Below are 16,829 nucleotides of genomic sequence, written 5' to 3'. Positions count from 1 at the left end.
TGTCAAACTGTGGCAGTATCGAGCTGACTTGTAAGCTAATAATGATGGGCTAGATGATATTGCTGTGGCACAAGCTAAGTAGTTGACTTTATGTTAAGCCATTAATGTTGTGCTATATTAGCTTGCTGTAGTATTAGCTAATTAACTGACTTTATGTTAAACTGTAGCATTAGCTAACTAGCTGACTTTATGTTGAACTGTAGCATTAGCTAATTAACTGAATTTATGTTAAACTGTAGCATTAGCTAATTAACTGACTTTATGTTAAACTGTAGCATTAGCTAATTAACTGACTTTATGTTAAACTGTAGCATTAGCTAACTAGCTGACTTTATGTTAAACTGTAGCATTAGCTAATTAACTGACTTTATGTTAAACTGTAGCATTAGCTAACTAGCTGACTTAATGTTAAACTGTAGCATTAGATAACTAGCTGACTTTATGTTAAACTGTAGCATTAGCTAACTAGCTGACTTTATGTTAAACTGTAGCATTAGATAACTAGCTGACTTTATGTTAAACTGTAGCAGTATCTAGCTGACTTGTAAGCTAATCATGATCTGCTAGATGAGCTTGCTGTGGCATTAGCTAAGTAGCTGACTTTGTTAAGCTATTAATGTGCTATAGCTTGCTGTAGCATTGGCATTAGCGAACTGTTTAGGTCCATCTAGGCCCATCTCTAACTTAAAACAGCAGCATTAATATTACTTGTTAATTCAATTTAGATAAATTTAATTCATTTGCAGGTGACTAATAAAAGCAGCTTTGGTCCAACAGTTATTTTATTTCAGTGTGGAACAGATGGTGACAGCAGATGAAGATTAAAATTTAGAAACGACAACTTCAGTTCGTTTTTGAGAGACTTAATTAATGGTTAAGGATGTTTGCACCTAATCTTAAAAACAGAAAAATGTTTTTTTCACTGCTGGAAACCTAATTAAATTAACTGCTTTTGCGTAGTAGACGGGTAGAATTTCTGCTCGGACTGAAGCCAACATTATGATTCATTGAAGTTTTTTTATTACTGTTGTACAATAAGATAATTTTCATTTAGTTATTGTTCTGAAAAAAAAAACCTTTTTCATTTAATTCGTTCCTTAATTTTTATCTTTCTTATCCATCCAAACAAAGGAATTAAAAATTCTGACATTCTTTTCCTGCTCTGTTGTTGACAGCAATATTCTAGTACAAATTCTCTTCGCGTCTGGCATGACATATTCATGTTAGTTATATTTTTAATCATCTTTATCTATTCAGTCCTTGTTCAGTTTCCCTCTCCAGCTCCAGAAGCAGGTTCTATATTTGTTAGGGCTGCAGCTAATGATTGTTTTCATCCTTAATCAGTTGTTTAGTGTTGGAAAAGAGGAACAAAAATCTTAAAATATTCAATTAACTCCAATGTGAGACAAGAAGAAGCAAAACATGCTCTCATCTGAGGTGCTGCAACCATTGAATGTTTGAGATGTTTCTTTGAGCGATGAAGCGGATGAAATCTCTGTCGATCAGCTAATAGATTAATCAAAGAAAAAAAAACAGTAAAAGAGACATGATAACCTGCAGTGCTGTGTTTTTTGCTGGAGAGCTGTAGCTTCACTAACAGTCTTATGAATAGTGATTGATTGCATGATTTTATAAAATTAAATCCCTCAGATCAAACCTTTTGTTGCTTTAAGCATCAGAGTTCACAGTTTATAATTTCCTGAAAAAAATAACGTGTCAACGAGGAAAATCAGTGGAGATTCATCAGTGTAATTATAATTCATAACTGCATCATCAAACCTGCATGTCTTTTAAAAACTAGGAACTCAGGATACAAATTTTCAACTAATTTCTTAGCCAATAATCAACAACATCATGAAAAAATATATATGAGCAGGTCAAAACTGTGAATAACACCCACAGCATCAGTTCAGTTTTTTTTACAAATGGTAATACTTTATATTTGACCATAAAATTACAGTTTTTAATGCATTTCAATTATATTACAGATATTTGCTGTTATGTCAAAGAAAAGTATACATAATAAAGATTGAAAAATGGTTTAAAAAAACTGTTGTAGATTTTACCAATTTTATTTATCAAGTTAGAAACAATAACTACTAAAATCACAGGAAAAAAGGGGCTAAATCTGTAAATATCATCCACATCAAGAATGAGTATATTTGCAAATAGTAATTCATTTTTTCTGAGACTTTTGACTGTAAAATTGTACTCTTTTGATGCATTTAAATCAACCAAAAATCTTCATTTTACATATTTTTGCTGTAATTTAAAAGAAAACTATATATATTAAGGATAGGAAAATGGTAAAAGAAAAAAAATATCTTGAAGCTGTTATTTTGCAGATTTTCCCTGTTTTGTTAAATTATGGACAAAAATTAAAAAAAATTCATATATGTTTGGGCCTATTCTCTAAAAAGAACAGGCCCAAACTGTAAATAATGTCCCCATGAAAAATCTGTGTTTTTTTTCTGTAAAGTTTTACTGTCTTATTTACTGTATTAAAGTCTGCCAGCATTTTTTTCTTTTTTTATATTTAGCATTATAAAATATATAAAAATTATATGTATACAGTAAAAGCATCACAACCATAATTCTTTTTAACAATTTATTATTCTTTTAACATTTTGTCTTGTGTTAAATTACACACACACATACACACACACACAGTATGCATACACTAATAAAAAGACAGATTTTTTTACTGTCAAAAATTATAATTTATTCTTTTACATTGTGTGGCTGCAGAATTACGTTATTTTACTGTGTTCAAAATTTTAAAAAGTGTAATCGTCTCACTGAGAATTATTGTTTTTGCTTGTTTGTTTATTTAAAAAATAACATTACAGTATTCTGCTGTCTTTGAATGTATTTTTACTAGTCTCCTTCCTTTTCTGAGGGGGAACCAAGTTGTATTCTTCCAAACTGGAGAAAAATGTTTTATAGTGAGAGTTGTCTGGAACATATGGTGTCCCATGTGTTCTCCTATTTAACTTATCCAGCTCTGACTGGTACATACCAATGACTAAAAGCAAAACAAGTGTGTTGTGTGGGATCTGAGCTGGCATCTCTTCTGTGTTAAAATTCACTCATTTCTTTTAGAGGAAACTAAAAAAAACCCTACTTGGTGTTGCGGTGACACCAGGGCGACAGAAAACTGTGGCTGACGACAGTTTGTGCATCATCAGGACCTTGTCTTTGTTGTCAGATCAGACTGTTGGTGAACCTGCAGGAGGTTTCCGTCTCCTCTCCGAATCAGTGCAGCTCCCAAACACAAACTTTTTAAAACTGATCCAGCAGGAGGTTTCCTGTCACACTCCATGCTGGACGTCTTTACAGCTGATTCAGATGAATTTAGAGTGGCCAATTAAAGCGTCTTTAATTAGAGCGTGTTGAGGGGCTCCAGCCTGAACACCATCTGTCTGTGAACACGACGACCAAGAGCTGCTGTTGGACAAAACACTTCGACTGCACGCAGCTTCTCAGCAGCTCGCCGCTAATTTAGGTCTTCACCAGTCTGTCGGGTCCATCTCATGTCCTGAATATACAGAATAAATACACAGTTTTGGTTCATTTCCATATATATATATATATATATATATATATATATATATATATATATATATATATATATATATATATATATATATATATATATATATATATATATATATATATATATATATATATATATATATATATATATATATATACATATTTTGTGTCCGTAAGAGTGTGTGGATGCTGCAGTGTACAGTTTGTTTACATGTGAAACAAGCTGCTCAGTAACTAAAACTAAAGCCTGTGTCATTATAATTGCAGCTCTCAGAATTATGAAACAAAAAATAAAACTGAAGCTGCAAGTATGTGAAATTAGAAGTTCCTAAGCTGCTGTTTTGCAAGTGTTGCCTTCCAGCTCCCTTTTAATTCTGTTGTAACTGAGTGCACAATTAGGATGCAACAACAGAAAGTAGTTTAATTTCCAGGTTGGAAACTAATTAACACGATGAACTCCAAGCAGTTTCTGGGCTTTTTTTTTTTTTTTTTGCTTTTGTCACATTTTTCCTCACTGTGGGCTCATTTTCCACAGCAATATAAAGTCCTGCACCTCTATGGAAACAGCACAACCGTGACTAGAACTCAGAAATGTCTTCTGACAAAGTTTGTTCTTTGATTATTGCACAAAAATATACAAATCCTGACATCAACATGTCCAACATTTTGAAAAACAACAGTTTCCATTTTTACAGCCTCTACAAACTATTCGCCTCTATTACCAACTGTAGAAAGATGTTTCACCATGCTGAATGTATCTTCCAACAACTTATATCTGTTTACTGTTTTTGAGCCATGCTGCGTTTATTTTATTAATCCAATATGTTTTATTTCCCTCTCAGTCTCTCCTGTTGTCTCCTCTCTGCCCCGCTGAGTTTTTCACTGCTTTTCACCGCTGTGTCAGTCGTGGAGAAAGAAATGCAGAATTTTTAGGTTTTTTACTAAATCATATTAGCGTAAAAAGATTTAATTTTGGAAGTTTTTTTTTTCATGAGACAAGTAGAATAAAGTAATTTTAATGAAATATCAAAATTTTTGTTTTAAATTTAGTTTTTCTTGATGGAATAGCACATCCATGACCGTCAGAAAGCTGAAAATCCGATGGTACATGTTTTTACAGTTTCTGGCGAAACAACCTGACTTTCAAACCCAATAGTGGGTTTTGGCATTGTTGTGTATTCAGTTGAACTGCAATGATTATTGAATTAATTGCCAGCTATTCTATTTGAATAATCAATTTGAGAATATTTTTAGGAGACAGCAGTCTAAATTCTGTGATTGCAGCTTCTGAAATGTGAATATTTTCTGGTTCCTTTCGTCTGTGATAGTAAACTGTATATCTATGGACAAAACAAGACATTTGAGGAGACACATCCACATTTTTCATCATTTTCCAAACAATGAATTGATTAAACCAGAAAATAATCTGCAAAAAATACAGTAGCTGCAGCCCAAGTGTTTGGATCCATTATTTTCATGAGATAAATGAGTGAACTCTTTATATTTATGCATTTACTGGTGCAAATGTTTCCCCTGCCTGTAACTCTGATGGGACTGTAAATGGGGAAGTTGTTTTGCTCTGTACTTCGCTGCATTTATTTGGGATTGCGACTGTCTGTCCTGCAGGTGGACCGGACCGAGGTGATCCGGAGCTGTGTGAATCCCACCTACTCGAAGGTCTTCACTCTGGACTTCTACTTCGAGGAGGTGCAGCGTCTGCGCTTCGAGCTGTACGACATCAACAGCAGCCACAACGGCCTGAAAGAGGCCACCTTCCTGGGATCGGTGGAGTGCACACTGGGTCAGGTGAGTCGAATCCAAACGTCCACATCTGTCAGACTGAAGGTCTCAGGAGACAGTTCAACCTCAAGTCTCCCACACTGAAGCCTTACCGACAGTCTCTTACTAACCAGGGCTACAGCTGAATATATGAGAAACTGCTCACATATCCAATAGCCATCAAGAAGCATAAATTCATATGATCAAATGCTGCATTTTTCATATGACTCTACATTGACTGTAGAAGGATTTTTTGATGCTGAATGTGTCTTCATTCAGCATCAGCATTCATTCAAAAAACCCTCTGCATAAAAAAGCTTCTAGGTAAAAAAAATTGTACCAATATGAAAAAGAAATGAAAATTTGACCAAAATGAACAAAAAGATTGTTCAGCAAAACTTGAAATTTCATGTCCAAAATGATCAATTTCTGTCAAAAATTATGCAAAATTAGTTTAAAATGACAAAAAAGGTCCAAAATGCCCTAAATTACCCACATTGTTTAATGTAAGTCAAACTATTCCAAAATTTGTTCAAAATTACTTCATATTTCTCAAAAAAATTATGTGAAAATTGCCTAAAATGACAAAAAAATTCTCCAACATGACAACCCCAGAAAAAATTTACAAAATTACTCAGATTGCTCAAAATGTCAAAAATGATTGAAAATTTAAATAAAATGGCAAATATTCTTCTAAAGTGACAAAAAATCGTCCAGAGTGACAACTTCAAACTTGTCCAAAACAACTTAAAAGTTGTATGAAGTGAGTTAAAATTGTCCATTATGTCTTACCCATCTGCTTTCATGACCAAATACTCTGTGTGTTGTGTTGTGTTGTGTTGTGTTTGCGCTGTGGTCACTGCTTCTCTCTGGTGCAAAATGTATATTGATGTGAAAATGTTGGGTTTTGGCTACTGATCTACCAACACAGTCACTGAATTTCAGATCCTGCTCGTGTGAGGAGATGAAAACCGGAGAAGATTTTGCAGAACAGAACATAGTTTGTTGTTTGGAGAGTTTCACAGCCTGTGAGGAGGAAACAGAAACCTGCAGTTTTCTGCTGGACAGATTCTCCATCTGCTGCTCTGACTTCATTAGAAGTTTCTCATCAGGAAGCGTCTGCTGTGGATCTCCTGCAGCCGCACAAACAAAGCTGGAAGACTAACAGGTGGAGCTGATGGAGAACACGAGCCAACAGTGTGATGGAACAATCCTCCCGGTCGGCAGTGGAGAGCCCGGAAAAGCCTCCTCCTCCTCATCGTCATCTTCCTCGCCTTTGTTTCTGGCGGCGGCGTCGCTCGGCTCAGCTGCCAGCTCCTCCAGCAGCCAGATGGCCGACGGAGATGCTCACTCCTGCGAACAGGCCTGGAAGAGGAGGATGCTGGCAGTCGGGCCTGCAGAGTTCAGCTCCATAATGAAGTAAAACAGCTTCTTCTTTATCCTGCTGATTGAGCAGGTTTGATCTGTTTCATCGGAGCAGGAAGCCAGACGGTTTTTTATCCTGCAGCTCAACACAAAACAACGTTCAAGAGCAGAATTTACAACATGAGAGACAGGGAACAGGATTTAAGAAAGCGAAATAAGCAGCTCTTGCTGTCAAAATATTTTGAAACCCAAACTGAGAACAAAGTCTGAATCCTCAAACCTCTGAACTTCCACTGGAGGTCCAGTCAAGCTCCATCATGAAGACCAAAACATTTAAAGTCTATCAGTCTGGAGCTGCTGCACAATGGAACCGTCACCAGAGTAGAATTCAGTCAGATGTACCAGCATCAGTATAAATACCTACACTGTAAAAATGTGTATTTAAAAAACTGTTAACTCTACTTTTAGAAATGGTACTTAATTATTTTTACAATGTTTGACTGGAAAGCTGCAGTGTTTTTCAAATCAGAAAAGAAAATAGTTATTTTACAGATGTTTGCTGTTATTTGAACGAAAAAATTTATACGCTGTAAAATACACTCATTTCTTGAAAAAATACTTTTATTATACAGACTAATTACAGGTAAAATCTAGTAAAATCACAGCAAAAAGGTTTTCATTAAAACAACAAAACAGGCCAAAACTCTAAATAATGTACTCATGAAATAAATTTGTCTTTTTACAAATCATATTTTTTTCTTTTACAGTGTGTGACTGTAAAATTACACTGTTTTACTGTATTTAAAACAGATTAAAGAGTCATTATTTTGCAGTTCACAAGTTTTTTTGTTTTTAAAGTTCAGTTTTTTAACTTTATAGTATTCCACCTGGACAGGTAACTGTCCTCATTTATTTTTTAAAATGTCTTAATTTTTGCAAATTTTCCCATTTTACAAAATTGTAATAAATTTTTGAAAGTCTTTACTGTCCAAAATAGTCTAATTTACTAAAAAAAATATCTTCTTTGATGCCAAAACTTGAAACTAAGAATGGACTTTTTCTTTAGTCCAAAATTTCCAATAACAACGTTTTTTATAAAAATGTTTCCACTTCTTAAAATGTTATAACTTTACAAAAATATCCATAGCCCCACTTTCTAAAAATGTCCTCACCTTACTAGTATGTGTGGTCACTTTTGAAAATATCTATATTTTTTTTGTCCAAATATCATCCTCGGTGTCAAAATATTTTCACTTTCTAAAAACTTTCTCTTTCAGGTTAAAACTTTCTAAAAATGTACAACACTACCAAAAAACTTTGTAGATATATATATGTATATTTTACTGAAATGTTTAAATGTTTCAAAAACTGTTGTAACTTTCTAAAAGCTCCTCGAACTTTATGCATTTTTGGAAACTAAGTCCCTGCGTTATTTGTTTCCAGAAATATGTTTACTTTCTGACAATTGCCCAGACTTTTGCTTAATCATCATCGTGCACTTCAAACATTCTCCAGTACAAGATGTCTCCTCTGTTGTTGGGTGCTGAGGAGATGAAGCAGCTCAACTGAAATGTTGAATGAATCTGTGGCGTGCAGAACAGAAATAATGTGCTTGCAGAGACATTAGTGTGTGTGATGTGTGCACTAACTTGGATTGTGTTTGTGTGCAGATCATCTCCCAGAGGAAACTTTCCAAAGCTCTGCTCAGACCAGGAGGCACCGTGGGAAAGGCCATCATCACGGTGAGGGTTTCTGACTGACACCTGATCGCCTTCCTGACTTCAGTTTCTGGACTTCAGACGCTGCAGCTGCTGCATGTTTGGGTTAGGGTTAGCGTGTTAGCGTGCTAGCATTCTAATTAGGTTTAGGATCTATAAAATGACTGCACTTCATCCTCAGAGGAACATAAATATCTCAACCACATTGGCTAGTTATTTTATTTAATCCTTATATTAAAACCATGTTTCTGTAACATTTTCAGAATATTAAAAACAAACACATGAAGAAAGATTTTTGTCATTTCTGAATGTTACAGTAGTATATTATATATTTATATATATATATATATATATATATATATATATATATATATATATATATATATATATATATATATATATATATATATTATTATATATATACAATATTATTGTGTTTATTCTACCACAAGTTGTTATTGGTTACAGCCTGGTTGTTAGCTGTTGTGACCTGGTTGTTGCGTACTAATTGTTGGTTGTTGCAGCCTTGTTTTAGCCTGGTTGTTGGTTATTGCAGCCTGGTTCATGGTTGACATATCCTGGTTGCTGCAGCTTGATTGTTGGTTGTTGTAGTGCGGTTTTGTTGCAGCTTTGTTGTCGCTTGTTGCAACCTTGTTGTCGGTTGTTGCGGCCTGGTTTTTGGTTGTTGCAGCTTGATTTTTGGTTGTTGCAGCTTTGTTGTTGCTCATCGCAGCTTGATTGTTGGTGGTTGTAGCCTGGTTGTTGTGGTCTGATTGTTGCTTGTGGTTATCTGGTAGTTGGTTAGTTCAGCCTGGTTTATGGTTGATGTAATCAGGTTGTTGCAACCTTGTTGTTGGTTGTTGCAGCCTGACTGTTGGTTGTTGCAACTTTGTTGTTGCTCGTCGCAGCCTGGTTTGTTGCAGCCTGGTTGTTGGTTGTTGTCATCTGGTTGTTGGTTGTCGCAGCCTGATTGTTGCTCGTCGCAGCCTGGTTGTTGCAGCACTGTTGTTGGTTGTTGCAGCCTGGTTGTTGCTTGTTGCCATCTGTTAGTTGGTTATTGCACTCTGGTTATTGCAGCCTGGTTTATTGTTGATGTAATCAGGTTGTTGCAACCTTGTTGTTGGTTGTTGCAACTTGATTTATGGTGGATGTAACCTGGTTGTTACGGTCTGATTGTCGGTTGTTGCTTTGTTGTTGCTCATCGCAGCCTGGTTTGTTACAGCCTGGTTGTTGTTGTTGCAGCCTGGTTGTTATGGTCTGGTTGTTGCTCGTTGTCATGTGGTAATTGGTTATTGAAGCCTGGTTGTTGGTTGTTGCAGCCTGATAGTTGGCTCCTCTTTGCAGTTGACGGTTTTTCAGGCGAGTCTGTCAGATCTACTGGATTCACAGGATGGAAACTGGTCCTGGAAAACTTCTCTCAGACTACAGGAGATTCATCTTGTTTCTGTGCTTGAACATAATCTTTATTTCTGTGCTGTTTTCAGACCTCTATCAGGATTTTTCACAGCTCTTTCGTCTCTGATCCTCTCAGGGTTTCAGTTTGATTTTTCTGTCCTCTGCTGCTCATATTTATTCCTCACAGAGTCACAGCTGGAAAATCTTCTTCACCTCTGTATTCACACATGAAACACTTCACGGGGATTTTCTCTGACAGGATTGCTCTGCTTTGTCCTTCCCTTCTTTTTTCTACCCATCCTGCCTTTTAAGCCTGTCTATGGGACATCACATAACCTGACCCATCTTCCCCTGCAGGTTCCCAGCAGACACTGAACACAAACCATGGAGTTCTGATATTTATTTACAGTATTTAGTATATTTACAGTACTTACAGGGTTGTGGTGTCAGGTTTTACCTCGAGGGTGGACAAAGAACAAAACAGCAGTTGAACAGATCTGTCTAATGAACAATAGCCAAACCATAAAGCTCCTTAAAGACATGCACTCTATTCCATTAATCTGACAGCAATTTAATGTGTTGACTTCATGTGTGATTGTGCACTTCAGTCACATTTCCGTAAAAGTTGCTTACCAGGTTAGACTGAGTATGATTTCTGGATAACATTCTAATGTTTGGTGATTGGTTGTTGTAATTTGTTATGAATGTTGGAAAATCTGTCAGAATCAATCATTTTAAGACTCCATAAATCAAAAATTACTGTCAGCAGTTTAAAAATAAATACATTTCACCATATGTAAATCTGCAAAGCCGTGATTAAGAGTTTAGAAACCCTTTCAAAGACCACGTTTATCAATATTAAGATTTAATTTGAATTTCGGAATCTTATGATTTGAATTTCCGAATGTGTAACATGAAATGTTTGTATTTTGAATCACAGATTTATCACAGGGTGTCTGGAGATTTGACAAAATCTGCTGGGTAAAACATATAAATACAGCAATGCTAATATTTGGTTAAATGTTTGGCAAATTTCACCTCAAGTAGATGCTTTTGGTTGTATGTTTGACCACTTCGTGTGCGGTTTGGCAATCGTTTTTTGTAATTTGTTGTAAATTTTTGGTTGAAAGCAAAACTCTTTCTTTCTTTCTTTCTTTCTTTCTTTCTTTCTTTCTCTCTCTCTTTCTTTCTTTCTTTCTTCTGTCTTTTTTCTTTCTTTCTTTGTCTTACTCTCACATTTTCTATCCCTCCTTTATTCCTCCTTTGCAGCCTACCCTCATTTTTTCTTCCTTCCTTTTCTTTATCTCTTCTATCCTCCTTCCTCCTATTGTTTCTTCGTCCTCTGTTTCTGCCATCTCCATTTCCTTCTCTCTTTTCTTTCCTCCCCTTTTCTTCCATCTCTTATAATTGTTTCTGTTCATTTTTTCCGCCCTTTCCTCGTCCTTCAGGAGTTTCTTTGCGTTTGATGATTTCTTGTCGTGTTTTCTTCGCTCACATTGTTTCTGATGAACATTAAACTGACCCTGAGTTGAACGTATGTGTGAATAACGTGACGTGAAGATAAATGAACTACATGTAGTTTACCAGCATGTGTGAAGGGGAAACAGGCGTCCCTTCATGTTTCATCAGTTTTAATATTCATCTCTGCTGAATCTGTTTTCATCGCCGCATCACTTGAGCGTCGCTGCTTCGGGGGGGAAATATTAACATGTCTACATGATGAATCTGATCAGATGATCTGTTTCTCAAGGTTGCTGACCAATTACAGGTTTGTGAATGTTTCAGCAGTTGAAACCCACAAAAGGAATCCTCGTCATGTCAGTCGGCATCAGTTAATTACAGTTGTTTGGTTGTTGTTACACAATTCTGTCTCTGAGAAATCCTGTGTATCTGCTGCGGAATGTGTTTGGTTAGTTAATTAGTGTTTGCAGGATTATGTTCCCAGGCTTTTTCTTGTTTAAAGCTGGATTTATAGCCAATGTGACAAGTTGACAGGACTCCAGCTGCAGCGACGGTTTGATTTATAGTTAAACACCACTGATGCTTTTTAATTTAAATGCCCTGTTCATGTTTACCATGTAGACAAACTCAGCTCAGTCTCAGTTCACCGTCCAAACACTGTTCCACTGAAGCGCCAAACCAACAGAAATAAAAACCTGCAGCCAATAAAACTTTCCAAAAACCAATCAGCCAACTCCAGAACAATGAAACCCCAGAACAACACAAATACAGACATAAAAATGCTCCTAAATGTTTCTGAGATAAAGTCAAAAACACGTTTTATAACCTGTAAGTAATGTTCAGTGTTCATCAGTACCAAAAACACCATCAACAACAAAACAATCAAACCCAAAGAATTACCAATATTTGATACAAGATCATTATTAGCGAACACTGAAATATAACCTCAGTGTGCAGCTTCATGGGAGACACTGAAGGTGACATGTAAAAGTTTTAACTAATGAATAACAACAGAAAACAAGTTATCTGAAATTTGTCTGCTTAAATATGCAAATTATGTATTAGTCATTAAATATATATTTGCTTGATTTTGCTTAAATCTGAACTGAAATGTGAACATTGAATGAATCTAGTTTAAAAATTGTTGTTCCATTCTGTTGAAATATTAGAATATAAGAAATTTATTTCATGTCTCAAAATTAATATCCGGATACCACCGTCAGGACCGAATATTTGGATATTCGGGTCCAGCCCTACTGACTACTGTATCAGATACGCCCTCTATGAGTTGGCTCAGAGAAATCAGCAGCTGTAGTCAATTGTAATCACTCATGAGAAGTTAAGAGGCTGTGACACTAAGAAAATTTGATTAACACAGCTTTCTACATCACCAAAACTGCAACTCAACTTGCTGTATCTATATGTATAGTTTTTGACCCAGCAGACTTTGTCATATTTCCAGAAGACATGTGTTTTAATGATTCCGTCATAGAAAATTCAGAGTTCTTGGGTGTTGTCGACTTAGTAAAAGTGTTCGTGCGTCATATGAGCCTTTTATCAAATACGTGTTTCAGATCACAGCAGAGGAGCTGACGGGGAACGACGACTACATCGAGCTCTCCTTCAGCGCCCGGAAGCTGGATGATAAGGTAACAACATGAAACCTGTAAAGTAAAACTCCCTTCATCCGACTATCTCATGCATATTTCTGTAGTAAATCTGAGTTGTTGTTCTTTTAAATCCATTTGTAATTCATCACTATAGTCAGATTGTGGATGATGAGGCGGCTGGTCTCTGGTCAGATAAAACCACAAAGATGATGGTTTCTGTCTGTTTGCAGTGATTTTGTATCTATTTGGGTTCTTTTACATCTTTTGCACTGATTTGTGTCCCTGTGGTCGCTTTTTATTCTGTTGCCTCAACTGTGGTGTTCTGTTGCTGGACTAATATGAGATTAAAATACAACAAACAAACGGAAATAAAGTGAAGTTCGGTTTTGTTCCTTTCTAACCACAAATCATTTTAACCATTTACACCAGATTTTATCTGAAAGCGATGATGCACACCTCACCTTTGTGTATATTTAAATATTCTTTGTTTTTCTCAAACGTGATAAATCTTAAAGGCATTTTTTTTGTCTGACATTTACAATGAAGACACAATCAGCACATTGTGATTTAAGTATGTGCCCCTACAAATTAACTACTGATATTTTCTAAATTATTTTGAAATTATTTTGCACAATTTAAGAATTTTCTGTTGCCTTTGACAGGGTTCCAGTCATTTTGACCAGATTTGTGTCATTGAAGGACATTTATGAGCAAGTTTAGAGCAATTTAATGCATGTTTCAAGTCAATTTGAACATGTTTGTTGACAAGCATTTGTCATTTTGGACAATTTTTGAATAGTTTTGGACAAGTTTATATTAATTTGGACATATTTTCAATCATTCTTAGACAAATTTATGTTTTTTACGGTGATTTTTTTTGTTATTTTGGACATTTTTTGAATCAATGTGATAAATTTTTAAAATCATATTAGACTATTTCTGAATCGTTTTAGACAAGTGTATGCAATTTTGGATACATTTATGCAATTTTGGGCAATTTTTAAAATAATTCTGGATAACTTTAAGTCATTTTCGACAATTTTATGTCATTCTGGCCAATTTTTTGATAATTTTGACAGGTTTCAAATCATTTTGGACAGATTTTTGTCAGTTCGCACAAGTTTTGAGTTATTTTGCACAAATTTTCAGTTATTTGTTAGAAGCTCTTAGTTCCTTTGGACAGTCTTCCCAATTATGAAGTTTAGCGTAACTGTATGTTTGGAGTCATTTTAAACAGATTTTTTTTCACTCATCGTGAAGAGGTTTTAAGTAATTTTGGACAAGTCATTAGTCATTTTGGACATTTTTACATTAATTTTAAGCAACTGTCAAACCTTAATGCCCTGCAGCCGCATGGTTGATTCACCATCACATTTAGATGCTGAGTGTCAGAAAGTTGCACATGAAAGGAAACCAGCAGCTGAATTAATCTGAAGATTTGCCGTTATGGAGGACATCAACTACACAACTTAAATAGATAGAAAATGTCAGTTAAACTTTTTATCAGCACATGTTCAGAGAAAAAATTCTTTCTCACTACTGCATGTGATTCTGTTTGAGCCTAATGATGAGGTATTTAATTACAGCTTTCTGTCATACAGTGATGTTATTTTAATACTCTGTACAAATGTGTGTTTTGTTTCAGGACTTCTTCAGTAAATCAGATCCGTTCCTGGAGATCTACAGGCTGAATGACGACGCCACGCTGCAACTCGTCTACAGAACTGAGGTACAAATACACGAAATGTTATACAAATTACTTCAAAAACTGTCCAAAATCACTTCAAGTTTGGCCAAAATAATTCAAAATAGGTCCAAAATTGTATGTACATGTTAAATTTCACTCAATAATTGTCCAAAATGACAAATACATCAAAATCAACTCTAAATTTGGCCCAAATAACTCAAAAATTGCAAAATTGACTCAAAATTTGCCAAAAATGACCCAAAATTGTCCAAATTCTCCTGGAAAGGGTCCAAAGTCACTTGAATGGTGTCCAAAATGACCAAAACTTGTCCAAAATTACCCTAAATTTGTACAAAACAACTGAAAATTATCTAGCATCACTTGGAATTTGTCCAAAATGTCATAAGCATGTGTCCAGAAATTTTGTCTAAAAGCAGCTGAAATTTGTCCATATTAACTCAAAATGTGTCCAACATGACATGTGTACAAATAAACTAAAGATTTATACAAGTTAGTGTCATTTTGAACAAGTTTAGTGTAATTTTTTGGACAGATTTCCATTATTTGGAGCAAATTGCTGTCAGATGAATGTCTGGCTGAACACAAAAAAATCTGGTTTGTTTGAAAGCTGCAGGAAACGTTTTGCTTCGATATTCTCTGTTTTGTTTCCCTGAATCTCTCCGAGTGCAAAGTTAGCATGAACAGACACATGAATGAGAAATCCAGCAGGATGAAATAAACCAGAATGATCCTTTTAACCAGCACTTCTCTGCAGACTTGGTACAGTTTTACCAGGAAACTAAAGTCAGAACTGTAACAGGACTATAATGTAACTGCATGCATCTGTATCTGCAGCTGTTTTCATGTCTGACCTGCTTCTCTGTCTTCATGTCTCTCAGACTGTTATGAATAATCTCAACCCTGTGTGGAAAACCTTCAAAGTTTCTCTCAACTCGCTCTGCAGCGGAGACCACGAACGCAAGCTGCAGGTACAAACACACAGACACAAACTCACAACTTTACCCAGAGTGTACCTTTGATTTACACGTCCAGCAGTGCACCAGTGTTTATGGTCTTTTTGAAAAAATAAAAGTAATTTTTTAAAAAACATATCTGCAAAGAAGCACTTTACCATTTCTGTTTTAAACATGTAAATATCTCATCATGACACATGTATTCTGAAAGTCACTCGATCCACTTAAATAGTTGGTTTTACAAATCCTTACCTGCCTCAGTTGTCCGAAGTGACATAAATGTGTTTAAAATAACTCAAGCATTGTCCAAAATACCTTTAAATTTAACATGTGTCCATAAATGCCACAAATTTGTCCAGACTGACTCAAAAATATTCCAAAATCACTTTAAATGTCTTCAGTTTGGCTCAGAATTGGTCTAAAATGACTGGAAATTGTTAAAAATTGCACAAACATGTCCAACCTGACTCAAAACAAGAAAATTGTCCTAAATGATGAAAGTGTCCTCACTTGTCCAGTGTCACTTGGAAGTTGTCCTAAATTACAAAAATAGCTCCAAAAGACCTAAAAAAAGTTTTCAAAATTACCCAAAATGGTCAAAAATTTGTCCAAAATGACAAAAGCCTCTCCAGAATGACCCTAACTCTAAGATGACTCAAAAACTATTTTAAAATATATCCAAAACGATACAAAAATGACCAAGTTGATTCCTTATCGTCCAAAATCGCTTTTATTTTGTCCAATTTTGTCCAAAGGTATTTTTCAATTGCCTAATTTGACTTAGAATTTGTCAAAAATTAGAAAAACATGACAGATTTCACTCCAAATATATCTAAACTGACATAGACATGTATGAGCCTTGAACTATTTCAGACAATTGTTTGTAATTTGGGGCGGTTTTTTGTGTATGAAACCTCTGCAGACTCTCCAAAGTCCACTCCAAAGCGAGTTATTGTCCCAGAAACACAGACAATGTTTTGTAGTTTTGTCATGTAAATAAAAGAAATACCAAGAAAATATAATACCAGAAAACAGAATATGAGTTCAGCTCCAGGTTGGACGAAGGCCACAAATACAAACGTATGTCAGCAAACTTGACAAAGATACACAAAGTCAACAAAACAAATGACATCAGCACAGCTCCTCTTCAGCTGCTTTTATCACACAGCAGCTGTTTCCATAACAGGATTACATGTGAAAGTGTTTTTAAGCTGCTGAGGGTCTCCTGTGTGTCCAAGTGTTAATCATAGAGCGGTAATTAATTCAACTGTCACAGGAATCACTG

The 16,829-nt window shown here is 35.4% G+C and overlaps 1 protein-coding gene across 1 annotated transcript in view; it reads left to right on the top strand.

Moving 5' to 3' along the window:
* The window catches only part of cpne4a (copine IVa), an 89,078-nt gene that overhangs the window by 29,728 nt on the left and 42,521 nt on the right, over positions 1 to 16,829 (top strand). The window contains exons 3-7 of the mRNA XM_023281916.3: positions 5,182 to 5,361; positions 8,370 to 8,441; positions 12,848 to 12,922; positions 14,529 to 14,612; positions 15,470 to 15,559. Of these exons, the coding sequence (XP_023137684.1) occupies positions 5,182 to 5,361; positions 8,370 to 8,441; positions 12,848 to 12,922; positions 14,529 to 14,612; positions 15,470 to 15,559 (501 nt within the window). The remainder of the gene's footprint in view (positions 1 to 5,181; positions 5,362 to 8,369; positions 8,442 to 12,847; positions 12,923 to 14,528; positions 14,613 to 15,469; positions 15,560 to 16,829) is intronic.

Source organism: Amphiprion ocellaris, chromosome 9 (genome assembly GCF_022539595.1).
Source record: "Amphiprion ocellaris isolate individual 3 ecotype Okinawa chromosome 9, ASM2253959v1, whole genome shotgun sequence".
Lineage (NCBI taxonomy): Eukaryota > Metazoa > Chordata > Actinopteri > Pomacentridae > Amphiprion > Amphiprion ocellaris.
The sequence above is the reverse complement of the archived record's forward strand: the minus strand, read 5'-3'. Positions and strand labels throughout refer to the sequence as shown.